Raw genomic sequence first — 27,492 nt, forward strand, 5'->3', positions numbered from 1 at the left:
GCTTTGACAGGACATCTTATATGAAAAACACCTATCTTTGTTCACTAGAATCAAACTCAGGAAGATAAGATATGCACACTATGATAGGGACAAAGGAGAGATCAATATGAGGGAACAGTGGATTCACAATTTCCATCTAACACAAATGCGATACATACATACATGGAGAGCAGACATCTAAACAACTGGAAACACAGCAGAAGGGCATGCTTTTTTGAAATTGCTAACTTTCTCATTTTCGCTCAGTACCCATATAGCTGAACTTATGTAATGAAATGTTCATACGATGTGACCCTATTCTCTGCTACAATTAGAGGAATTTGTGAAACTTTTGTTCTGTAATAAAACCATTACTTGTCATTATTTATTAAATCAATTCATATATTCCTTTTTTCATTCAAATACACTTTTATATAAATGGTAATACATTTTAATGCTCCAGAGGAAAGAGTATAAATAATCATTTCATACTCTTTCCTCTGGCCATTGTACATTCTTTATTCAACATCAATACTGAAAATAGCTTTACTGACATGTATATAAATATAATCAAACTGAGAAAAAGGGACAAGAAATAGTAATCTCAGTTTCTCTCTCTCTCTCTCTCTCTCTCTTTTCTTTCTTTGACAGAGTCATGCTCTATCTCCCAGGCTGGAGTGCAGTGGTGTGATCTTTGCTCACTACAACCTCTGACTCCCAGGTTCAAATGATTCTCCTGCCTCAGCCTCCTAAGTAGTTGGATTACAGGTGCACGCCACCACACCCGGCTAATTTTTGTATTTTTAGTGAAAGCAGGGTTTCATCATGTTGGGCTGGCTGGTCTCCAACTCCTGATCTCAGGTGATCTGCCGGCCTCAGCCTCTCAACGTGGTGGAACTGCAGGTGTGAGCCGCCGCTCCTGGCCTTCAACTTTCTTTTTCTACGTCCTCTCCTTCACTATCGTCTTCATAATAAAAGATGTCTCGGAACAGGAACACTTGCTTGGGTGCTGCAGGAGTCTGGATTTCAGTGCCTTTTTTCTCCATCATCTTTTCTAACTTTTCTTTAAGCAAAGGTAGAGTAGTCTCATAAAGGTAGTCGATGATCTCTACAGAAAATAAATTTGATTGTGCAGTTAGCTGTCTGTACAAGGCCTCTTATCAAAGTCAAGGCATACAGGAGGCTGGTAATGACTAAGAACTGTTCTTGCTCTTGCTGTGTGAAGCGTTTGGTTCTAACTGGTTTACTCACATTCACTTCTTCAATCCTTGCAGAAATCCTAGGAGGTACGCGCTATTTTTAACTTGTTTTTCAGTTGAGGAAACCAAGGCATTAAAGACATTAAGAGACTTGCCCATGGCCATGGAGTTCATAAGGATTCAATCCCAGGTAGTGATGTGCGCTGAACACAAAGATGCATTTCATCACAGCCCAGGGTACTGTATCATCCAAATGGTGGGTCCAGGAGAAACACCAGTGCTGCGCAGATGGCACGAGACAGTGCAGGCCTGCAAGCTCGTTAGAGAAAATCCAGGCTCTGGACTCGGTCTGGAGACTAGGAATTGGTAGGTCTGAAATGAGGCCCAGAAATCTGTATCTTTTTTTTTTTTTTTTTGAGACAGAGTCTTGCTCTGTCACTCCAGTTGGAGTGCAGTGCTGCAATCACGGCTCACTGCAGCCTGGAACTCCCAGGCTCAAGCAGTCCTCCTACCTCTGCCTCCCAAGTAGCTGGGACCACAGACACGCACCACTGCCTGGCGAATTTTTGTATTTTTTTGGTAGAGATTGGGGGTGGGGTCTCTCTATGTTGCCCAGAATGGTCTTGAACTCCTCGCCTTAGGCGATCCTCCCACCTTGGCCTCTGAGAGTGTTGGGATTACAGGCATAAGCCACTGCATCTGGCCAGAAATTTGTGTTTTTAACAAGTTCCTCACGTGGCTCTGATGACTGAGTTTGGGACTTACGTATCTAAACCATCCACAAATAGCTACAAAGAAGGAACTGGGTGTCTTTCATTCTTTCTGGAATATGTATATGCTTCTGTGTGTGTATGGATGTGAGTGCATGTGTATGTGTGTACGTGGATGTGTGTGGAAGTGCATGTGTTGTGTGTACATGCATGTGTGTGAGTGCACGTGTTGTGTGTGTGGGCATGTGTTGTGCGTAAGTGCATGTGTTGTGCATGCGGGCAGGTATTGTGCGTGAGTGCATGTGTTGTGTGTATGTGCATGTGTTGTGAGTGCATGTGCCGTGCATGCGGGCATGTATTGTGCGTCAGTGCATGTGTTGTGTGTACGTGCATGTGTTGTGAGTGCATGTGTTGTGTGTGAGTGCATGTGTTGTGCATGCGGGCATGTATTGTGCATGAGTGCATGTGTTGTGTGTACGTGCATGTGTTGTGTGTACGTGCATGTGTGTGAGTGCATGTGAATGCATGTGAGTGCATGTGTTGTATGTGAGCACATGCATGTGGTGTGGTGCACGGCATGTCATGTGTACATGTGCTGTGTGCACATGACTGTGTGTGTGTGATGGCAACACCAGCAGCACTCAGTTATTTAGAGTGGTCACTAAGTGTCAAATACCGTGGTGACCACACCTTACACGTTCATGATCTCATCTAGGACTTCTCAAAGTCCTGTCAAGTAGGGATTATAATCTGCCTGTTTTCACCATTTTGCAACTGATGAAGCTGAGGGTCCAAGTTCAGTCACTTGCCCTGGTGACTCTCATTACCAGCATGTGCCACCAAACGCCATGTTCTTAGCCATAAAATACGAAGAATACTGACCTGGAAAAGTCTTTTTCTGCCAAAATGGGACATAGGTAGCTTTCAGCCTAGAAAATTTAGTTTGAACATAAGATGGAGGAACATCACTTTAGAACAGGAAAGAAAAGACAAAAAGCAAGTTAGTTTAAAAATGTATCATTTCCATACAGTGCAGTGAGTATATTTATTCAGGTGACGTTTATGGCTTTCTTATCATAAACAAAATCATCATACATGTGTGATAAAAATATGACACAATTTTTGTGGAATATGGAAAGCTATCGTTTACTTGGTTTAAAAGAAATGTAAAGGGGGCCGGGCGTGGTGACTCACGCCTATAATCCCAGCACTTTGGGAGGCTGAGAAGGTGGATCACGAGGTCAGGAGATTGAGACCATCCTGGCTAACATGGTGAAATCTCATCCCTACTAAAAATACAAAAAATTAGCTGGGCATGGTGGCATGGGTCTGTAGTCTCAGCTGTTTAGGAGGCTGAGACAGGAGAATTGCTTTAACCCGGGAGGCAGAGGTTGCAGTGAGCCGAGATTGCGCCACTGCATTCCAGCCTGGGTGACAGAGCGAGAGTCTGTCTCAAAAAAAAAAAAAAAAACTGTAAAGGGGAAAAAGAATCAGTAGTACAGAATAGATTCTGTTTAAATTAAAATAACTTGAATGATGAGTCGAGAAGGCAAAGTATAAGGCCAGCTAATGTGCTGACACTTAACCTTGTGCTCAGTTGTGCCCTAAATGCCTTAAGTGCAGCAATAAATAATCCTGACAACTCAAGGAGGGAGTTACCACTCTCCCCCTCGTGCCGGAGAGATGAGGAAACGGAGGCACAGAGAAGTTGCCCAGGCTCACACGGCTAATCAGGGATAGAGCTGGGGCTTCACTGGGTAGTGTGACTCCAGACCCTACCCTCGTAACCATTACACTCAGGACATACATACTGGTCACAATTCAAAGACAGATGTTCCCTGATGTTTATTTTTCAAAGCTAAAAAAAGCGATGCTTATGACGTTTTGGTATGTTTTCAATTTACAATACATTTCAATTTACAATAAGTGGGTCAGAAATTGTTCTTAAATTGTTTTTTAAAGTAAAAACCACTAATGTAACTTTTTGGGCTCTTTTTCCTAATAAAAGGGGAACATTAAAAAACAACTAATCAAGTTGTTAAAATGATCGCATGAAGAATTTGATCTGTTACGTATGTAAAGGTGAAAGATGATCAGATCCTTCCAACCTCTTCATCACAGCAACCACTAGCTGAGCACATATGTGCCAGGTACCAGACTATGTTTCTTTCCTTCATTGCCTCCTTTTTTTTTTTTGAGATGGAGTCTCCCTCTGTCACCCAGGCTGGAGTGCAGAGGTACGATCTCGATCCACTGCAACCTCTGCCTCCAGGGTTCAAGTGATTCTCCTGCCTCAGCCTCCTGGGTAGCTGGGATTACAGGCACCCATCACCGTGCCCGGCTAAATTTTTGTATTTTTAGTAGACACAGGGTTTCACCATGCTGGCTAGACTGGTCTTGAACTCTTGACTTCAGGTGATCCACCCACCTTGGCCTCCCAAAGTGCTGGGATTACAGACTGAGCCACTGCACCTGGCCCATTATCTCCTTTAGCCCTCCAAATGGTCTATTAAACCATTATGCAGATGAGGTAACAAAGGCTCAGACAATTAGGGAACAATTGCCCAAGGACTTTAAGTAAGTGGAGTCCCTGGACTTTATGCCAAATCTGTCTCACTCTGAAACTCCAGCTCTAAGGCAGCCAGAGCCTTTCCCCTTCCCATAATGCTGTGCACCCAACATGATGCAGACCCAAGCCCATGCTTCGAGGAATAACAATAATTGATCAGAACATTTTAAAACTAAGCAAGTGTTACATCTCATTAGGTGGAGATGCTATCCTTAAATCCTGCTTGTGTAATTCATAAAGAAGTCTTTAAGAATCTGAGGAGCCAGGTGCGGTGGCTCACGCCTGTAATCCCAGTACTTTGGGAGGGGGAGGCAGGCGTTTCACCTGAAGTCGGGAGTTTCAGACCAGCCTGACCAACAAGGAGAAACCCTGTCTCTACTAAAAATACAAAATTAGCTGGGCGTGATGGCACATGCCTGTAATCCCAGCTACTCGGGAGGCTAAGGAAGGAGAATTGCTTGAACCTGGGAGGTGGAGGTTGCAGGGAGCCAAGATAGCACCATTGCATTCCAGCCTCGGCAACAAGAGCGAAACTCCTTCTCAAAACAAAACAGAAAAAGAATCTGAGGAGGCTGAACTTTCAATATAATTTTTACTATTATAATTTGTTATTAAAACTTTGAGAGTATATGGTATTTCAAACAGTATTTGAGTAGATGCCATAATCTCTATTTTAGGAGTTTTGAGATTTCTAAATCTTAAATAGATAATCAGTTCATCGGTTACCCTGTCCAGATTTTGTGGAGCCCTTTTATTTATTTTTATTTAATTAATTTTTTTTTGAGACAGGGTCTCACTCTTCATCCAGGCTGGAATGCAGTGGTGTCATCTGGGGTCATTGCAACATCTATCTCCCAGGCTCAAGTGATCCTCCCACCTCACCTCTTGGGAAGCTGCGACTACAGGCACGTGCCACCACACCAAGCTTAACAATCAGTTTTTAAATATGTAATTTTACTTAAAACCATAAAAACTCATTTTAATTTTTTAAGAAATCATGTGATCTGAAGCAATGTCACAAAGTACACACAAATCTAATAGAAAAGTTGAATTTTTTTTTTTTCTTTGAGATGGAGTCTCGCTCTGTCACCCAGGCTGGAGTGCAGTGGTATAATCTCGGCTCATTGCAACCTCTGCTTCCTGGGTTTGAGCAATTCTCCTGCCTCAGCCTCCCTAGTAGCTGGAATCACAGGCGTCCGTCACCACGCCCAGCTAATTTTTGTATTTTAGTAGAGACAGGGTTTCACCATGTTGGGCAGGTTGGTCTTGAATGCCTGACCTCAAGCAATCCACCCACCTCGGCCTCCAAGTGCTGGGATTACAGCATGCCACGCCCAGCAGAAAAGTTGAATTTTTAAAAAGAGGTTGACATAAAGGAGGGCTTTGTCAATATGAGTCGTTCTCAAGATGGGAGCTGGTGGGGTACACATCAGTGTCACCTCCTTCAAAGCCCCTGGCATCCTCCCGTTTTGGGGCCTATGGTACTGAAGAGTGCATGCCCTGCCCCTCAGATGAGCTAGAAAAGAAATGGCTTTGGGACCACAGCATGTGTCTATGAGTCCTGGCAGGCCCTGGACTAAGAGGTTCCAATTCTCCAAATTCAAGAAGGAACGAGACGGACTGTCCTTTCTTCTTTGATTATAATCCCAAACCATAAATAACTAACTACTAGAACCAGTTTAAACCCTTCCTAATGGTTCAGCAGAATACTGACTAGAAACAAAACAAAACCCTTCCTAATGGACCAATGGCAACCTCACACCAGTAGCCATGCTCTGGAAGCCAGCCAGGCTGCAGCAGCCTCACCCTACTGCCTACCTTCCAAAACCAAAGGCCAAACAATCCCTCAACATCCCTGCATCTGAAAGTCACTGATCCCCGAGCCCCATGATGCTCGACAACATGTAGAGGGCCTGTGCTCTGCAGCCTAGCTGTCCCTTGCTTAGCAAGCAATAAGTTCAGATATCGACAGTGGTGGCCTCTCCAATGGCAGGAAATTGATTAAAATGCAAGAACTATGTGCAGTGAAGTCTCACAGTGAAGGTAAAGAGAGACAGCTTATAAACACAAGAGCCATGTTCAATCTCACTTGTCAGATGAGAAATGCAAATGAAAACCACAAGGAAACTGACAGATGCTTAAAGAGGAACCAGATCTTTATATAGTCTCAAAATGTCTGCCCACAGCCATTTCTTACCACCAAAGGAAGAACTAGTATTTTTATATAGTGGGGAAAAGAGGCAGATGCTGCCTTAGCCAAATAATCAAAACGAGAATCATGTGCCTTGTGACATAATGCAGTGATAGAGAACATCAGGAATATGCTGTACTCCTGCCTGAAGGATACAGCCTGAATCTCCTCAGGAGGAAATATCAGACAAATGCCAACTGCAGACATTTCACAAAACAGCTAGCCTGTATTCCTCCAAAATTTCACTATCATCAACAGCAAAGATGGAAGATCTTCATAGATTAAAAGACAGTAAGGAAGGCTGGGTATGGTGGCTCATGCCTGTAATCCCAGTACTTTGAGAGGGATCACTTAAGGCCAGGAGTTTGAGACCAGCCTGGGCAACATGCCATAACCACATTTCTACTAAAAATACCAAAAACAAAAACAAACAAACAAACAAAAAAACACACTTGGGTGTGGTAGCTCACACCTGTAATCCTAGCAATTTGGGAGGCTGAGGCAGGCGGATCACCTGAGGTCAGGAGTTTGAGACACCATCTCTACTAAATACAAAATTTAGCCAGGTGTGGTGGCAGGCACCTATAATTCCAGCTACTCAGAGGCCAAGACAGGAGAATCACTTGAACCTGGAAGGTGGAGGTTGCAGGGAGCCAAGATCATGCTATTACACTCCAGCCATGACGATGAGAGTGAAATTCCGTCTTAGAAAAAAAAAAAAAAAAATGGGCCGGGCGAGGTGGCTTACGCCTGTAATCCCAGCACTTTGGGAGGCCGAGGCGGGTGGATCATGAGGTCAAGAGATTGAGACCATCCTGGTCAACATGGTGAAACCCCGTCTCTACTAAAAATACAAAAAATTAGCTGGGCATGGTGGTGCATGCCTGTAATCCCAGCTACTCAGGAGGCTGAGGTAGGAGAATTGCCTGAACCCAGGAGGCGGAGGTTGCGGTGAGCCGAGATCGCGCCATTGCACTCCAGCCTGGGTAACAAGAGCGAAACTCCGTCTCAAAAAAAAAAAAAAAATCTTGAATTAGGGGAAATGCTATCAAGGGCATCACTGGGACCACTGGTGAAATCTGAATGTGGACCATGTTGTGGAGGGTGGTGCTGTATCAGTGTTAAACTTCCTGATTCTGATTGTACTGTGGTTATGTAAAATAACATTCTTGCTTAGGAAATAGTATCTGCCACTAACTCTTAAACAGTTATGAAGAAAACTGTATTCCTTTGGAGGAGGGAGAGAGGGATGATAAAATGAATGTAGCAGAATGTTCAGAGAGGTGATTATGGGTGAAGGGGATCCAGGGTTCTTTCTATTATTCTTACCACTTGTTTAGCTTTTTGAAGCCTTTAAGAGACTTTGCATACATTTCATTTACCTTTCTTGGGTGTCTTCAGTGGCAGGTGGGGTGAAGGGAGGGCTGGTCTGATTTATTTGGTCCAGAGCACAGAGACTGGAAGTCCCGAAACACACGCATGCATCACAGCTTCCCTCTGTTCTGTGGCGCTGGCACACCACCCCAGACCTACGCAGCGTTTCCTCACCCAAGACTGTGCCCCAGCACTGAAGGGCTGGCACTCTCTGTGCCCCCACCACTGAGAGGCTTTCTCGTTATTTTTTGTAGCTATAAGGAATTTCACTGTATGGGTAAAATACATATATAGCTAGTCCCCTATTAACAGGCATTTTGCAGTCAGTTATTCTGTATACAAGTCATTTCACGTATGTGTGAAGTTATTTTGTAGAATGTATTTCTAGAAATGGAATTATCTGATTCCAAATGGAATTACTAGAATTATTTGAATTTTGAAAGGTACCAAGGCTGCAAAGTATGTAAAATTTACCAAAAAAGATAACGATAATTGGAGGAGGTGAATGTAGACGATTAATAAGGATGGCTGGATTTTGACAGTTGCTGAACTGGGGTGATGGGTACATGAAGGTTCATTCATTTTGTATCTGTCTAAAATTTTCCTAATAAAGTTTCTGAAAAAAAAATTGGGCTTTGCTAATAAAGCAGTACTTAGAAGAAAACATACGGCCTTAAATGTACATTACAAAGAAACAAAAATGGAAAATGAGCTAAGAACCCATCTCATGAAGTTAAAAAACAACAGTAAAATCAACTCAAAGAGAGCTGAAAGGAGGGTATGATCAGGAGCTGACGGTAGAATAATCACAAGATAGGGTCAGTGCAATCAGGGCTGGTGCTTTGAAAAGACAATCTCTGGTAACTCCTATTCAAGGAGTGAGAAAAGAGAGTAGGTATAAATAGCCAACGTTAGCCATCGAACATCACTCAGATTCTGCAGAAGTTCTGCATAAACCGTCTCTGGAAAATAGACATTGGTTTCCTGCAGGGCTGCATGGCTGGTGGGTGGTGAGGGGATACTTTTCACTGTGTTTCCTTTCACTTTTCTTTAATTCTGGACTATGTAATCTATTACCTATTCCAAAAAACAGGTAAAATCAAACTGAACAGTCAAGTCCTTTTTCCTTATGGGTGGGGCATGATATTCAGTTCTGTATTTGAATTCTTACACACAACTAAAATGTTCTAACTGGGAACCGACCAAGGCATTTAATCAGCGAGAAAGCACCAGGTCTCAGCAGGGTAGCATATCAGAAATCACCTGGAGCCCTGAACAATTCCTGATGGCCAGACCCCACAGCAGACCAATCCCACTCGTGTGGCACTCGTATTTTTTAAAAGTTCCCCAGATGATTCTTAAGTGAGAGCTGGGCTGAAAACCAGTGAGCTGGAGAATTGCTAGTGTTGAGAAAGGTAATTGGAACTCCTAGATGTCTGGAGTGTGTGCTGTGCTGTCAAATGTCTGAAGTGCCCTGAGGCGTGGGGGTCTGGCCCTGCAGACCCACCCAGCCTGTCTGCTGCCATCATTTTACTCACTGTCCTGGGCCACCTGGCCCCTTTCCAGTTCCTTGAATGTGCCCAGCCAGTGCTGGCTCAAGGTATCTGCGTTCATGCCTCTCTGTCCGAATACTCTTCAATCTCATCCACACATGGCTACCACTTCTGCTTCCCAAAGTCTTCCCTAACCACCCTATCTGATTGCCCCAGTCTCTTCTTTGCTTTTTGGTACCATGCTGTCTGAAATGAGCTTATTTGTTTACAGTCTCTTCCCAGAACGAAATGTGAGTTCCTAAAGTCCTTATTCAACTCTACCTTTTGTGCTTGGTATACAGAAGGTAGTCAATAATTATTATTAGTTTGTTATCATTATTATCAATGTTGGCTTTAATTTAATTCAATTAATTTATTTATTTTAGAGAAGGGGTTTCACCGTATTGGCCAGGATGGTCTCGATCTCTTGACCTCATGATCCCCCTGCCTCAGCCTCCCAAAGTGCTGGGATTACAGGCGTGAGCCACCATGCCTGGCCGGCCTATCAATGTAGTTTTTAGGTTAATTCTATAGTATACAAAACTTGGTATTTGTGTCAGCAGAATAGAAGCTCCACCAGGCAAGGAATTTGTCTTTGTTCAATGTTGTATCCCCAGAGCCTAGAAAAATGCCTGGCATATAGGCACTTGTATTTGGTAGGGAAAGAGTAAGTCTGAGCCTTTGATTTTTCAATAATTGAACTTGATAAAATGTACGTACTGGGAAAATACCTACAATCTCACCTCCATTGCCTGCCGAGGTCAACTCAACTATATGGTAATACTTCCTTACGCAATTGTTTTTCCACTGGAAAACTGAAATAGGAGGAAGTGGGTGGGCCATAGATATTATGCTCTAGCTAAAATCTGTAATCACAAAACATTTGAGGTGTGATGATGTATGTGACATTAAAAAAAGGGAAGAAAAATAAACAGCGTATCCAACTAATGAAATATTTACTATCATGAAAACCTCATCTATCTAGCAGCTCAGAGCCTGTACATACAGTTTGCTCCTAAAATTATGTTTTCCTCTGCATAAACAAGTTGGTTTCCTAGCAAATACACTAAATTTTAACCACCATTTAAACAAAATTCCAAATACAGCATCATTATCAGCCCAGTAAAATGACAGGCAGTTATTACATTAAGTCATCTCTAATTTTAATTAGACTTTTATTTTTTTGAGACAGAGTCTCACTCTGTCACCCAGGCTGGAGTACAGTAGCACGATCTTGGCTCATTGCAACCTCCATCTCCTAGGTTCATGCAATTCTCTGCCTCAGCCTCCCAAATAGCTGGGATTACAGACACCTGCCACTACACCAAGCTAATTTTTGAATTTTTAGTAGAGACAGGGTTTCACCATATTGGCCAGGCTGGTCTCAAACTCCTGACCTTATGATCCACCCACTGTTCTGTGCTTGGTATACAGAAGTATACCAAAGTGCTGGGATTACAGGTGTGAACCACCTTGTATGACATTTTAGTTTAATATTAAACAAATGGTCTTACCCTATGGCACTAGCAAGATCTTCCCAGTCTATTTCATTAGTATCTTCCACGTTTATTTTATACAACCTGTGAGAAAAAATAAAAATTAAATTGTCAAGCAAAATCAGCATGACAGACATCTTCAGGGACACATGGAATGCTGAGGGCTGGAAGGTTCCTGTGCTTTCACCCCATTCCAGCTCCCTCATTACACATGCCTGGTGAGGTCAGCATCCCAGCCCAAGGTTAATCCAAGGTCAGTAAGTTGGTGGGCTACAGAGATGGGCTGAAAAGACCCCTCTCCTCCTTCTGAGTCCTTTGTGTCTCTCACCAAACCATGTTGCTTTCTCATAGTGAAAAACACCACTTCATCATTCAGCATAGACACACAGGAAGAGTGCATCTGTACTATGTAACAGACACCGTGAAGGTCTGTTTCTTTTTTGACACAGGGCCTCACTCTATCACCCTGGCTGGACTGCAGTGGTGTGATCATGGCTCACTGCAGCCTCAACCTCCTGGGCTCAGGCAACTCTCCTACCTCAGCTTCTCAAGTAGTTGGAACCACAAGGGCGTGGTACGATGCCTCGCTAATTTTTTAATTTTCTGTTGGAATTATGGGCATGATCCACCACGCCCAGCCAGTTAAGACCTTAAAGTGCACAAATTCATTTACAGTAACCCTCCACACCATTGGACTCTATGGACAGGGAAATGGTGCCAAGGGAGTCAGTCACGGGCTCTAGACTGCATGACTAATGAACCCAGGCCTGCTTGAGATGCCCTTCTTGGATCTGCTAATCAATGCTGTCTCTCTAGCAGGGAAGACTGGATGGGGCATAACCACCACCTTGATCCACCCCTAGGAAAGAGGATCAGGAAACCCACAGTGAGCCTTAGGCAGGGTTCTTGCGTGAGGTAGAGGGAATGAAGGCGGACAGCGGGGCCAGGACCCAAGGCTTCTGCTGCTCTTTGCTGTTCCTCAGTAGACATGGGCCAGGTCCACTAGTCTCACACGTATCACAAAACAGGCCCACGTCTCCCTTTCCCTCGCCACCCTTCAACACTTCAGGAGGGACCCTGCAGGGACCAGAAACTCAAAGACAAAACCAAAGACAAGCAAGGATGACACCAACAAGCTCGTGCTGGAGCACAGGAGGGCTCTGTCTGAATCACCTACCCCCATTTTCCAATGGGCATAATAATTTATATCCATATGAAATGCTTCAAAGACTAAAATAACTACATGGAGCACACAGTACGTTTCACACATTATTTTCTTTCATCCTCCTGAAAGCACTAAGAGGTAGGTACGACTATCATCATCCTCAGTAGATGAGACTTGGGTAGGTCATATGCCCACAATACATGCAGGAAGTGCTGAAACAAGGATTTGGACCTTGGCAATCTCACTGCAGACTCTGCTGGGTTAACAGCTTCTCTTTGACTAGAGACAGAAACAGTTAAGAGGCCTCTGTTTCTATTTCTGTACCTTTCAATTAGGTTGACTTTGGCCCGCAGGCCGTTAACTCCATGGTATATGCACCGACCATTGGTCATCCTCTTGGTTAGAATTTCCGTCCTACATTAAAAGGAAGAAAAATATAGTTCACTTGCAAGGGTAGAGTTTTCATTAAAATTTCCTGTATGTTTCTCATCTAAATTGCTCTCATTCAGAACCAACTTCCAATTTTTCTTTTTTTTTTTTGAGACAGAGTCACTCTGTCGCCCAGGCTGGAGTGCAGAGGTATGGTCTCAGCTCATCGCAACCTCCGCCTCCTGGGTTCAAGTGATTCTCAAGCCTCAGCCTCCGAGTAGCTGGGATTACAGGCGCACACAACACCAGGCTAATTTTTGTATTTTTAGTATAGATGGGGTTTTCACCATGTTGGCCAGGCTGGTCTCAAACTCCTGGCCTCAACTGATCCACCTGCCTAGGCCTCCCAAATTGCTGGGATTACAGGTGTGAGCCACAGTGCCTGGTCCTCAATGTATTCTGACTATGCACACACAGCCATTGGTCTTATTACCATTGCCAGCCTTAGTACATCAAATAAGACAAATTTAGTAAAGTGATAAATGATTTGACGATTCCTCTAATGCTAAAGCTAGCAGCTGCAGGCTGACTGAAGTTTCCAGTAAGGGCAGTGACTCAGTTAAAAATATTTTAAAACTACTGATCTCGAATAGCAAAATGTGTCACCATCTGATAGATCATTAGCTGTTATATTACATTCTTGGTAACGGAGTATATGATACACACTCTGATCAACAGCACTGTTGCTCTTAATGACAGCCATCCACGTTTACAGGGTTAACATGTACCAGTGGGGTCATTTCAATGTTACATAAGGTACATATATGTTCAGAGTTTAAGTTTCCTATTTTTATCTCAAATTAACAGCGAACTCTTGCATGTTACCTTAATGATGATCTTGCAGCAGTATTACCCTTAATGATGACCACGTCTTTTTTTTTTTTTTTTTTGAGACAAAGTCTCGCTCTGCCACCAAGGCTGGACTACAATGGCATGATCTCAGCTCACTGCAACCCCCGCCTCCCTGGTTCAAGCAATTCTCCTGTCTCAGCCTCCCAAGTAGCTGGGACTACAGGCACCTGCCAGCACACCCAGCTAATTTTTTGTATTTTTAGTAGAGATAGGGTTTTACCGTATTAGCCAGGATGGTCTCAATCTCCTGACCTTGTGATCTGCCCGCCTCAGCCTCTCAAAGTGCTAGGATTACAGGCATGAGCCACCGTGCCCAGCCCTCTTTTTAACATTGGTGTATCATCCTCCAATCGAGGCTTACTACTCACTCTTCCTTCTTTTAGCTAAAAATAGGGAGTAGAAAGAGTTCTGGTTCCTTCAACATTCCCGGTTCTTTGGAGTTTATTTCCCTGGAGTTGTAAGGTATATAAACAGTGTGATCCAGGAGTCTTCTTTTAACATAAACTATGCCTATTCTGGATTTCACTTCTATTTATTATTCAAGAGCCACTGAGTGCCCTTCGTGTGCAATGTGGGGGGTCATGAGCGTGCAGAACCACTGGTTTAAGGAGTCTCACTGCAGCTGGACAGGTCTTGGAAAAGCTATATCCAGCAAAGAATGTGTGGCAAGAGCAGGACTGAAACTATCTCTATGTGACTGATGCAGCCAGGAGTATGCCTACCTCACTTCCTCTGAGGAACTGCTGAAGTAGAAAGCATATTAGAAGGGCGGAGGTGCTACTGATCACTACACTTGTGATTTCTCTATGTTCCCTCCCTCCCTCCTGCCTCAGTCTCCAAGTACCTGGGACTACAGGCGTGAGCCACGACATCTGGCTAATTTTTGTACTTTTGGTAGAGACAGGGTTTTGCCATGTTGGCCAGGCTGGTCTTGAACTCCTATTATCTGCAATCTGCCCACCTCAGCCTCCCAAAGTGTTGAGATTACAGGCGTAAGCCACCATGCTTGGCCCATCTTTTCTTCTAATGTTACCAACAGACTGCTACCTTGTTTTATTAAAGACTTAGAAAGAGAGTAAAAAAATCAGAAGTCAATATTCAGTTTTAAAAAGGTTCAGGTTCTTGCAACAAATTTTCACATCCTGCACATGTACCCTGGAACTTAAAATAAAAACTAAAATTTTTTTTTTTTTTTAATGGCAGGTACGGTGGCTCATGCCTGTAATCCCAGCACTTTGGGAGGGTGAGGTGAGTGGATCATAAGGTCAGGAGATTGAGACCATCCTTGCCAACACGGTGAAACCCTGTCACTAATAAAAATAAAAAAAAATTAGCTGGATGTGGTGGTGCACGCCTGTAGTCCCAGCTACTCAGAGGCTGAGGTAGGAGAACTGCTTGAACCCAGGAGGCAGAGATTGCAGTGAGCCGAGATTGCACCACCACACTACAGCCTGAGCAACAGTGTGAGACTCCATCTCGGGGAAAAAAAAAGGTTCAGGTTCTTTAGGAGGAAACCATATACTCATCAATGCATCAGGGCTAGTTAGGTGCTAATTTAAATCAGAGAGTGATACTGAAGCAGTGGGGCAGTGGACTAGACATGACTGTTCTTGACACATAAGCTTCCACACGGCAGTTACGCAGATGTTCTTGGTAACCTCACCTCTCCAAAGAAGATGGAGAGATAGAACTTACCACTTACTTTTACACTGCATCCAATTTCTGCTCTTCACTTTAGCTTCTACTTCTACCCAAGATATGCCTTTGTAGAGTTTTTCCCGAACAATTGATAGGCAACTTTCAGGACCTTCTCGGAGTTTGGAATCCACGTCTTCTAACTCCTGGGGAGACATTTTCTTTAGAATCACTTCTTCGACAGCCTTGATTAGTTTCTGGGTTTCCGACTTACTCCAAGCACCACGATTTCTTTCTGTAGATGTAAAAGGATGGTCTTAGAGTTGCTCATCTATTTGCTTTCAAACACAATATTAAAAATGAAATGATAAATCAGTACTTTTCAGAAAATAATGGGTATCTCAACTATAAAGCAATAAAACTAATAAACACAATTATGTACATATTAAAATGAAATTATTAACATGGTCATGGACTCTTTTTACGAACTAAAGCCAGAAATTATTAAAGAAGTCCTTTCTTTTTTTTTTGAGATGGAGTCTCACTCTGTCTCCCAGGCTGCAGTGCAGTTACACAATCCCTGCTCACTGCAGCCTCCACCTCCCGGGTTCAAGCGATTCTTCTGCCCCAGCCTTCTGAGTAGTTGGGACTACAAGTGCACGCCACCACACCCGGCTAATTTTTTGTATTTTTAGTAGAGATGGGGTTTCATGGTATTAGCTAGGATGGTCTCGATCTCCTGACCTCGTGATCTACCCACCTCAGCCTCCCAAAGTGCTGGGATTATAGGTGTGAGCCACTGCGCCCGGCAAAGAAGTCCTTTCTTAAAGCAATTTTTTTTTTTTGAGACAGAGTCTGGCTCTGTCGCCCAGGCTAGAGTGCAGTGGTGCGATCTCAGCTCACTGCAACTTCCACCTCCTGGGTTCAAGCAATTCTCCTGCCTCAGCCTCCCAAGTAGCTGGGATTACAGGCGCCTGCCACCACACACAGCTAATTTTTGTATTTTTAGTAGAGACGGGGTTTCACTGTGTGGGCCAGGCTGGTCTTGAATTCCTGACCTTGTGATCCACCCACCCTGGCCTCCCAAAGTGCTGGGATTACAAGCGTGAGCCACTGTGCTGGCCAAAGAAATGTTTTATTTATTTATTTCAAAATAGTTGTTCATCCTGTTTCTGAGAACAATGTCTCCTGCATGAAATTGTGAGGTTCCCAAATGTTTAACGGGGGGGAAAAAAACAACCAAATGACTTTTATGTTATGTACATGTCTCCTGGTCAAGCATTCCCAGTGTAACATTAATAGCCACAGTGATACCAACACAGTACTTGATGAAGGCACCTGAGGATTTCTGAAGGTGAATCTATGGCGGATGCCCAAAGCCTCGATGGTTCACCCTTCTTCCCCAGACACTCACAGCCACGCTAAGTGGGGAGCCTCACACTGGCAGCCTGCAATTCTCTTTGGTTTGGCCCACTGAATGTTACATTTCCCCCTCATTAACAATTTGGGTGAATATTTAAAAATCAAGAGATTTCCAAGAAAGAAAAAAAGTATCTAGAGTTCACAAAATTAAAAAAAAAATTCAAGATTTTCCCTTTACTTCTTGGAAACTTGAAGAACTGGCTGCAAGGCACTACCTGTGTGGCTGGAGTGTATGAGCCCCCGTGCTAAGCAGTAACCCCAATAAGGACCGTCTTCTTAAAGGAAACTTTTGAGGAAAGGGAGATAGAGACAGGAGGTCACCAACACTGGTTTTGAGAGAAGTCCCTGCCCGACAGGCATGAACTGCATGCCTGCCTCCCTCCCAGGGTGTCCCGCGCCACCACGGGGAAGTGACCCTCCGCCCAGGCACTTCTACCACCAGTTTCTTGGGTGTCCTGATCCATTTGGCAATTACATTTGCACGCCAGTTACTAAAGTGTGGTAAAAATCAGCCTGGTAGGTAAAGGTTGCATGGTTTCACTGAATACATATGAGGAAACCAAATGAATTAGTATAGAGAAGAGCTTAAGCTCTCAGCTGGGCGTGGTGGCTTACGCCTGTAATCCCAGTATTTTGGGGAGCTGAGGCAGGCAGATCACAAGATCAGGAAATCGAGACCATCCTGGACAACATGGTGAAATCCTATCTCTATTAAAAATACACAAAATTAGCCAGCATGGTGGCGTGTGCCTGTAGTCCCAGCTACTCGGGAGGCTAAGGCAGGAGAATCGCTTGAACCCGAGAGGCAGAGGTTGCAGTGAGCTGAGATTTCACCACTGCACTCCAGCCTGGCAGAGTGACACTCCACCTCAAAAAAAAAAAGAAAAAAAGAAAAAAAAAGAAAGCTCTCGTAGAAGATAGGTCTGGGGTGATTTCTGGGCACTGGATCAGTTATGGCTGAACCAGGCCTGTCAGGGTTAATTTCTTCACAGAGGTGGGCACTGGTGGCCGCCACTTACTACGGCTGATCTGGGAGAACTTCAGGGCCACGGAGAGGCTACTGCGGGCCACCATCTCGCCAATCGTTTTCCAGTCATTCCCAAGGAGAGACTGGTACATCTTTAACTTCTTGGTTTCTCTTTCACTATACCTGAGAAAGGGAAAATGTTTTAGAGTTTAAACTAACTATGAGATTAAAAATGATATTCTCATCACAGTACACAGCAATTGTGGAAAAAGCTGAATGGGGCAGGCTGTCAGGAAACCTGGTCAGAGCTCTCTTCACTTCCTGTTGGTGTCTCAATGGTGGTCATCCTATCAATCAGTCACTGAAGTCCCAGACCAGAGGCCTGGCTCAATTGCACAGCTCAAATCACTTAGCCCTTACTTAGCTCAGAGCCTCTGTCCCTGTGGTGGAAATGGCTTTCCTCCAACCTGCCTGAACAGCGCCTGCACACTTGCCAGTGCAGTTTAAAGGGTGCATTTTTAGGGAGTGCCTCCCTGACTCTGAAGGCCCCTTGTTGACTGCTTCTGGAGAACCCCGTGCTTCTCTTTCCTAGCACTGTTCACACCTGCACTCACACACGCACAGGCTCCCTCGTTCAGATCTCCTCCTCCACACCCGCGCTGCCCGACAGAAACATAATGCAAGCCCCTTACAGATTTTCAGTTTCCCACAGGAAAATTCACCTTTACCGAGTTTTAATAAAACAAATTTCAAGAATATGTTTCTTACATGGACGTGTTGTGTGATGAAAAACAAAAACAAAGAAATATATATTTAATTGAACTCAATAATTAAAAATGCTGTCATTTCAATGTGTCAACAGTATCAAAAAATATCAATGATGTATTTTACATTCAGTTCTTGATCTTGAGCCTTCAAAACCCAGCATGTGTTTTACTCTGACAGCACACCTCAATGTGGACTAACTACATTTCAAATATTTGACAGGCCCAGAAGGCTGCTGGTCACCATACTGGCAGACACAGCTCTAGAAGGTAAGTTCCACGAAGGTAGAGACCCTGTCGGTTTTGTGTACTATGGTATCCATAATGCTTAACGGACAATAGACATTACGTAAACATGCAACAAATGGCTTACTCTGAATAGGTAACTATTTAAGAAATTTAAAGTGCATTAGTCGTACATAAAAATTCAAATATTAAAGTACTAAAAAAAAAGCGCTATAATCTTATAGATTTTGAGATTAAACAACCAAATATTTAAGTAAAGGAAAAGCAATCTTTATAACATCTTAAGATTCCTATCTGAATAGGAATGTGCTTTACATAATCACTAAGGCAACACAAAAGAAGTCTTAGGAAAATACTAACAATTTCTTTTTTCGTTTTTTTTTTTTTTTTTTCCTTTGAGACAGGGTCTGGCTCTGTCACCCAGGCTGGGGCACAGTGGTGTGATCATGACTCACTGCAACCTCCTGGGCTTAAGTGATCCTCCCACTTCAGCCTCCCAAGTAGCTGAGACTATAGGTGCATGCCACCATACCAGGCTAATTTTTATATTTTTTGTAAAGCCATGTTGCCCAGACTGGGCAAACTCCCAATCCAGTGATCTGCCCACCTTGACCTCTCAAAGTACTGGGATTACAGGCACGAGCCACTGCACCCAGCCAAAAATAAAACAATAACATTGTAGAGTTTTCAGACATTTGTCTGTAAATGAAGTGTATGGTGAATAGAAACTGGTTATTCTTTACTATTTTCTTTTTTGAGACAGAGTCTTGCTGTGTTACCCAGGCTGGAGTGCAGTGGCGCGATCTCGGCTCACTGTAACCTCTGCCTCCCGGGTTCAAGCAATCTTCCTGCCTCAGTCTCCCAAGTAGCTGGGATTACAAGCGTGCACCACCATGCCTGGCTAACTTTTGTATTTTTAGTAGCAATAAGGTTTCACCATGTTGGCCAGACTAGTCTAGAACTCCTGACCTCAAGTGATCTGCCCAGGCTGGTCTCAAACTCCTAATCCAGTGATCCACCCACCTTAGCCTCCCAAAGCGCTGGGATTACAAGTGTGAGCCACCTTGCTTGGGCTATTCTTCACTATTAAGAAATCATGGCTGTCAGCCAGGTGTGGTGGCTCAAACCTGTAATCCCAGCACTTTGGGAGGCCAAGGTGGGTGGATCACTTGAGGTCAAGAATTTGAGACCAGCCTGGCCAACATGGTGAAGCCCTGTCTCCACTAAAAATACAAAAATTAGCCAGGAGTGGTGGCACATGCCTATAGTACCAGCCTCTCGGGAGGCTGAGGCAGGAGAATCACTCGAATCTAGGAGGCGGAGGTTGCAGTGAGCCAAGATTGTACCACTGCACTCCAGCCTGGGTGACAGCGTGAGACCCTGTCTCAAAAAAAAAAAAAAAAATTAAAATAATAATTCTTTGATTTTTCACTTTATACTTTTTTTTTGGTCAGAAGTTGCTTAACTTATAAAAATATTCTAAAGAGGAATGATCACTACAACACAAATAATATAGCACAAGTAGATGAACTATTCAATTATTAGAATGACTAAAAACTACTTTAAAAATTTCACTCCTGCCAGGCACGGTGGCTCACGCCTGTAATCCTAGCACTTTGGGAGGCCGAAGTGGGTAGATCACCTGAGGTCAGGAGTTCAAGACCAGCCTGGCCATCATGGTGAAACCCCATCTTAAAAAAAAAAAAAAAATTCCACTCCTCTCTGTGTGTCACAGGTGGAAATATATTACCTCAGCTGCCACCAATAACTTGCCAAAAGCAGTCTTGTAAGCCCCATTTAAAATGTTACCTTTAGTGGATTTTCTTAAAGTTCTATTCACAACTGTCTAACCTCGGGGTTGGGGCAAAGCAGGCAGGGCAGATCCCAGTCTGTGTGTGAACTTTCCTCACCTAAGGCTGATTTCTTTCAGTAAAAATTTTAAAAAGGAAACTGACGTCATATCAATTTGGAAGTTTAGGTAATGACCTATGTCTTGGTTTAAAATCAGAGCTAAGCAGAACTCAACTGCCATCGCCAGATTTACGAAACCTGCCTCTCAGAGAGGTCAAGTAGTTGAGTAGAAGGTAGTTTTCGGAAGCCGAGCTAACAGCTGCCTGCTTCTCCTCCTGTCCTTGAGCAGAGTGCTAACCCAAACACTTGATCTAGGTTTGCTTGTTTTTAAATGTGGAATGTTGGAAACAAATTATAATTGGTATTGTATCTTGGGGAAAAGGGACGAGAACAACAACCGGGTTAAGCACCCTGGGTTGATCCCACTGAACTGCACTGAAGGGACCTAATCCCAGCACTTACTCCACCTTCAGATAGTTAAAACCCACAGCACTGTGCTAGGTGCTGAAGGGAGTATATGTCAAGCAGGGATGTTTGGGTTCACAAGGAGCTTCCGACGTAGCGGAGAGCAGAGAAAACAGGAGTAACAGCACACGAGGCAGAGTGGGGAGTGCTAAAGAAAACGCGTAAAGAAAGCTGCAGATGCAGGAGGCGGGAGGTCACTCAGGCTTCACTAAAGAGGTAGGAATGGGAAAGGGCCTTGAAGACACACATTTGACAAAGAAGGCACCATCTGGCTTCACACATACAAATCTTCATGATTTTCACTTCCAATCCACTGCTGTGAGTATTTTGATTTATGGTATCAGCAGAGACTAGAGAAATGTTCTGTCTCAAGCTGCTGAGACTTTTTTCTTACCTGCCTTTGTAATTGTTGACATCGAACATCTTCTTTGCTCGATAGTATATAAGTTTCCAGGGCCGGGCAATGTTCCTACCTAAAGTCGGAAGAAAGGTGATCAGAGGGGCTCACGTGAAATGAAGTGGCAATTGTAAAAGGAACCCAGAACAGCCCTTATAGCAACATGAACTATCCTAAGCCCTGTGTTAAGGCTGGGATTTCCTATGTCCTGAAGAAAGCTGTCTTGAAGAGCAGATAAACACAATCACTAGTTTCCCTGGAGAGCTCTGAAAACAAAATGCTTAGTACCTTGAGGCTCCAGCTTTCGGTCTATGCAATTTGTCGGAAGAATCCTTATGAGGCAAAGTAATTTTAACATAATTTGAATTAAGAGGAAGAGAACACTAAGGTGGAGAATACAGGCTAACAGTTCTCCAGAAGACGAACGACCATCTTTCCAAATCAGCCTTTCTCACTTTCTCACTCTAAGGTGAAATCATCCCTCAACAGGGGTGCACTAGTCTTGTTTTTCTTCGTGCATTCCACGGAACATCTAAGAAATGATCCTCTTTAAATTCAAGAGAGATATTCTTTCGCTCTGATCTTATATGACTACGTGACCTTCTAACTTCACAAGCAGCACCTCCAGTCCGAGGGCTCCAGCTACAAAGCACACATGTGGCCACACTTAAAAAACATGGGAGACCAGGGTGCGGATAAGGATGTGCTTTGTGTAGTGCACACAAAATTTCAGTAAGGAACAGGAAGAGAAACCAAAACTAGAACTATTGCCAAGGAAGAAAGGTAAAAGTTGATCATCCTGCCCCTGTGCCCTCTAGAAGCCCCTCCCCTCCCCTCCCCTCCCCACCTTCCCCCCTCAATAGGGCCTCATTCCTCCCCTCCTTCCTGAAAAAAAAAAAAAAAATCATTTAATTTTTTTTTTTTTCAGATAGAGTTTCACTCTGTTGCCCAGGCTGGAGGGCAATGGTGTGATCTTGGCTCACTGCAACCTCCACCACCCAGGTTCAAGTGATTCTCCTGCCTCAGCCCCCTGAGTAGCTGGGATTACAGGTGCCCGCCACCATGCCCGGCTAATTTTTGTATTTTCAGTAGAGACAAGATTTCACCATGTTGGGCAGGCTGGTCTCGAATTCCTGACCTTGTGATCCACCCGCCTCAGACTCCCAAAGTGCTGAGATTACACGCATGAGCCACTGCACCTGGCTGATCATTAAATTTTTCACACTCTACTTGGGAGACATGAACACATTCCAAATCCCCGAAAGTACAGACTGGTCATAAGAATACCATCAGCCATCACAGCAGTTAATGTGTGCCGCATGCAGGCGATGGGCCAGGTACCCGTGCTAGCATCACCATGGGTTATCTTGTTTATGGCTGGAGGGCCGTGGATGGTCAGAGTGATCATTTCTAAACTTACCAATGTGCAGTCTAAACGAGTGTCTCCTTTTTAAGTTGGTGATCACAGATTTTTCCTCTGGGTATCTGTCTGTGTACAGCAGCTTGTCAGCACTCTCAATTCCTGTCAGGGCTAGAAAGTCTTGCACATTTTCCTCTAACTGCTTATTTTCCTTGACAGAAAACTTTCCAAATTTAATAGCAACACCTAGGATCGGGAAGCAGGGAGAGACTGTGTATTGTTAATAACGAACAAAAGCAAACCTATGACTTGATTTTTCATCAGCAATGGCAGGACCACGGCCCAACAGTGCCAACACCTGACACTTGCTCTCCTGGCCCCACTTGCAGATTAGCCTTTCCTTCAGGGTTCAGCACAAGCCACACCTCTTCTGTCAATGTCTTCCCTGGTCATCCTATTCCAAAGGGACCTATTTCTTGGTCAGATTGTGTCATCAATCTTTTTTAAAAACAGTTTTCAAACTGATTTGTACATTCTTTAGAGATAAGGTCTTGCTTTTTCACCCAGGCTGGAGTGCAGTGGCATGATCAAGTTCACTGCAAACTTGAACTCCTAGGCTCAAGCAATTCTCCTGCCTCAGCCTCCAGAGTAGCTGGGACCACAGGTGTGTGCCACTACACCTGGCTAATTTTTTATTGTTTTGTAAGATGGGGTCTTGCTGTGTTGCCCAGGCTAGTCTTAAACTCTGGGCCTCAAGCAATTCTGGGTTGGCCTCCCAAAGTACTGAGATTACAGGTGTGAGCCACCTCACCTGCCCTAGGTTTACTTTAAAAACACCTTTTATAAAATACATACAATTTTCAACACAATACATCAATAAAATGGGATTACATACTACTCTATAATTGTGTGCACATGTGTAGTGCCATCTTTTTTTGCTTAATTTGTCTTGTCTATTGTTTTCGAATCTCTCCAATCTCATTGATTCCTCTTTTTACTTTTTTCAGTGACCAGTGGTATTGGGTTTCACACATCAGATACTCAGTAAATATTGCTCATTTGTGTAGTACACAGCCTTAAATTTGCAGTTCATTCTTTTTTTTTTTTAATTTTTTTATAAGACAGGGTTTCACCATGTTGGTCAGACTGGTCTTGAACTCCTGGCCTCATGTGATCCACCTGCCCCAGCCTCCCAAAGTGCTGGGATTACAGGCGTGAGCCACTGCACCTGGCCTGCAGTTTATTCTGAAATCCAATACGCTTTATTATTGGATTTAAGAATAATAAAGGTTATTTATTATCCTTAATAATTCTTAATAAAGGAGGTTCAGAAACAGTGAAATCAAGAAGGAGATCAAGTCCACCGCAAATGGCTCACCATGAATTTAATATCTTCGAGAAAGAAACAATACCTAATTAAAGTTGATGATTTTAATTTGACAGCATTTTAATGTTATATTAACTGTTGTATCCTTTCCAGTGTCTCAACCAATTAACCTCTCGCCCCTTCTCTTCTTGCTGCGAATTAATTATCTGGTCCCTTTACTAGAAACTGGGCAAGAAGAGGAAAAGCAGCCCACTTCATTTTGCTAATTTTCCAGCTCGGACAATTCTGGTAGGAGACAGAGCTGAAGGCGGTGACAGGATGCTTCTTGTTGATCTACAAATCTGAATCATCCATAAAAGAAAGTCAGGTGCTAGCTGTGCATACAGGAAGTTCAACAAACACTAAGGCTCCACAAGCTCACCTTGTGCTTTAAATTCCTTAAACCGGTCCAGGTCGTCCCGGTACATCCGCCTGATCGTGCCGGTGGCCCTGTCCTTGATGTTAGGGATGAACTCCTGAAGCTGTCTCACGGCAGAACCCAAATCTGCATCTGAATCATCAGCATCTCCTAAATCTTCAGATAAATATCTTGTTTCGGAATTTTCAGCTGATTCCACATTGTGTTCTTCATTTGCAGGTTCTAACCTAAGTGGGAAAATTGGGTTGACTAACATTAACACATCACTTGATCTCATAGCTTTTAAACTTTTCTTTGTTTTTTTTTTTTGAGACAGAGTCTCGCTCTGTCGCCCAGGCTGGAGTGCAGTGGTGCGATCTCAGCTCACTGCAGTCTGCCTCCCGGGTTCAAGCGATTCTCCTGCCTCAGCCTCCTGAGTAGTTGGGACTACAGATGCACGCAACCATGCCTGGCTAATTTTTGTATTTTTAGTAGAGACAGGGTTTTGCCACATTGGGCAGGCTGGTCTCAAACTCCTGGCCTCAAGTGACCCACCCATCTCAGCCTCCCAAAGTGTTGGGATTACAGGCGTGAGCCACCACACCCGACCTTAAACTTTTCTTAAAATGGCTTTCACTTAGACTACTAGAATATTAAAGCAAGATGAGATCCTGGGGTTGACTCAGTCCATGATTTTCACTCTTTACTGGAACTTGAGTTACTTAGATATACTTCAGAGGCAGCACAGAAGTTAAATGTGCAGCCCTAAGCCCTATATCCACTCATACTATTTTTCATTGAAATTTACTCATAGATTTTCAGGGCTGGAATCGTTCTTAGTGAAAATCGAATCTAACTGCTTTATTTCATACATGAAGAAATTAAACTACCTGCCAAGTTTACTCAATTAAAGATGCATGATATTCTGTACATTGAGGGTCTACCTCTTGATGATTTCTGCCATTTAATATGTACATGCTAAATAAAGAGGCATGGGCAGAACCCGCACAAGAGACATATACCAACAGCTGGAATACCATTCCCACGTTACCTCGGCACCTCTTGCACATGCCTGTTTTCTGAATAGGCCTGGGTTTTCTTTGGTTGGGGCCTGGGTTTCACGCTTTCTTCAATCATAGTGCCATTGCCTTCTACTGAATCAAAGAGCGTGCTCGCAGAGTTCTTACTGGACACTGGAAAATCATCGCCAGACGCTACGGCCCCTTTGACAGACATAAGCTTCCTTTTCTTAGACTTCTTCTTTGTACTGCTGGATTCCTTGATCCCTTTCAGTGCACTCCTGCCTTCCACAGTCCCAACCTCACTGCCCACTTGTGATCCTTCAGGGTATGCACTCTGAAGGCTCTCAGGCATGGCCAATGCCTCCAATTCCGGGTTACCGGACTTTTTCTTTTTCTTCTTAGACTTGTTTTTATAAGCAGGTGCTGGCACTTCTGCAGTTTCACCCTCTAGGTCTGCAGCAGGCTGGTACTCCCACGGATCAGTCCCAGCCTCCCTGCCTGCTTGCGATTCTTCAGGCACGGCCAATGCCTCCAATTCCTGGTGAGTGGACTTTTTCTTCTTTTTTTCCTTAAACTTTTTTTTGTAAGCAGGTGCTAGTCGTTCTGTAGGCTCACCACCCAGGCCCACAGTAGGCCGGGATTCCCACACATCACTCCCAGCCTTGCTGTCCGCTTGCAATTCTTCAGGCACGGCCAATGCCTCCAATTCCTGGTGAGTGGACTTTTTCTTCTTTTTTTTCTTAGACTTTTTTTGGTCAGCAGGTGCTAGTCGTTCTGTAGGCTCACCACCCAGGCCCACAGTAGGCCGGGATTCCCACACATCACTCCCAGCCTTGCTGTCCGCTTGCAATTCTTCAGGCACGGCCAATGCCTCCAATTCCTGGTGAGTGAACTTTTTCTTCTTTTTTTTCTTAGCCTTTTTTTGGTCAGCAGGTGCTAGCCGTTCTGTAGGTTCACCACCCAGGCCCACGGTAGGCCAGGATTCCCACACATCACTCCCAGCCTTGCTGTCTGCTTGCAATTCTTCAGGCACGGCCAATGCCTCCAATTCCTGGTGAGCGGACCTTTTCTTCCTTTTTTTCTTAGACTTTTTTTGGTCAGCAGGTGCTAGCCGTTCTGTAGGTTCACCACCCAGGCCCACAGTAGGCTGGGATTCCCACACATCACTCCCAGCCTTGCTGTCCGCTTGCAATTCTTCCGGCACGGCCAATGCCTCCAATTCCTGGTGAGTGGACTTTTTCTTCTTTTTTTTCTTAGACTTTTTTTGGTGAGCAGGTGCTAGCCGTTCTGTAGGTTCACCACCCAGGCCCACAGTAGGCTGGGATTCCCACACATCACTCCCAGCTTCGCTGCCCGCTTGTGATCCTTCGGGGATGGCCCATGTCTCATATTCTTGGTTATCGGACTTTTTCTTCTTCTTTCTCTTAGGCTTGTTTTTATGAGCAGATGCTGGTAGTTCTGTAATGTTATCCCCTGGACCCCTAGAAGGCCGGGACTCCTCCCGGTGGGATTCTGACTGAGGCAGGGCGTCCCTTGCCTGCTGGCTCTCCTTTAGAGCATCACAGGACGCAGCTTTCCTCCGATGCTTTGTATTCTTTTTCTCCCTAACTTTATCGTGCAGTGCTTCCGATTTATGTGTATGTGACTTAGCAATTTCACGAAGTTTGTCTGTTTTCAGCTCTCTTGCTGACTTCTGTTTCATGCTCGTGTCAACACAAACGACATCAACACCCTCTCTAAAACCCTCTGGTGTGTTGTCTATATTTTCTTTATCCACAAGGACAACTGTAACATCTGCTTCCTCGTCTATCTCCAAAGCACTGTATCTTCTCTTTTTTCTCTTTTTGAGTGTAGAAGTGGCATTTTCAGTCTCATCACAGATTCTGGATTTTTTCAAAGGAGAAGAAATGAGATGCTGGCAATCTTTTTTCCTCTTTTTCCTTCTAGTTATTTGACACTGTTCATTCACCAGAGAGGAGTCTCTGAAAATTTCATGGGAATATTTCTGAGGTCTTTCCTTATGTACAGAATATTTTTTCTTTTTCTTGTCAAAAACTGGAGTGTGGACTTCAAATCTGCTTGATTCTCCTTCCATTTTATTCCTATATGGAAATGTGACAAGGATGGTTTATTTGTGCATTTT

At 43.9% G+C, this 27,492-nt stretch overlaps 1 protein-coding gene across 8 annotated transcripts in view; it reads right to left on the reverse strand.

The window, feature by feature from the left end:
* Window positions 1-329: 329 nt before the first annotated feature.
* TTF1 (transcription termination factor 1) overlaps window positions 330-27,492 on the reverse strand; it is a 30,734-nt gene continuing 3,571 nt past the window's right edge. For 2 of the 8 annotated variants that reach the window (XM_064371719.1, XM_064371720.1), the window contains exons 2-11: window positions 25,379-27,451; window positions 24,352-24,575; window positions 22,664-22,849; window positions 21,241-21,319; window positions 17,573-17,703; window positions 15,192-15,426; window positions 12,540-12,629; window positions 11,069-11,134; window positions 2,771-2,856; window positions 994-1,550 (exon numbers count right to left, since the gene is read on the reverse strand). In XM_064371719.1, the coding sequence (XP_064227789.1) occupies window positions 1,321-1,550; window positions 2,771-2,856; window positions 11,069-11,134; window positions 12,540-12,629; window positions 15,192-15,426; window positions 17,573-17,703; window positions 21,241-21,319; window positions 22,664-22,849; window positions 24,352-24,575; window positions 25,379-27,444 (3,393 nt within the window). In that variant the 5' untranslated portion in view covers window positions 27,445-27,451 and the 3' untranslated portion in view covers window positions 994-1,320. Of the gene's footprint in view, window positions 1,551-2,770; window positions 2,857-11,068; window positions 11,135-12,539; window positions 12,630-15,191; window positions 15,427-17,572; window positions 17,704-21,240; window positions 21,320-22,663; window positions 22,850-24,351; window positions 24,576-25,378; window positions 27,452-27,492 lie in introns of those variants that run through there. The other 6 variants (XM_064371723.1, XM_064371722.1, XM_064371721.1 and 3 more) reach the window with 6 other exon arrangements.

This window comes from Aotus nancymaae, unplaced genomic scaffold (assembly GCF_030222135.1).
Source record: "Aotus nancymaae isolate 86718 unplaced genomic scaffold, 86718_ANA_hifiasm-v0.15.2.pri h1tg000158l, whole genome shotgun sequence".
Classification (NCBI taxonomy): domain Eukaryota; kingdom Metazoa; phylum Chordata; class Mammalia; order Primates; family Aotidae; genus Aotus; species Aotus nancymaae.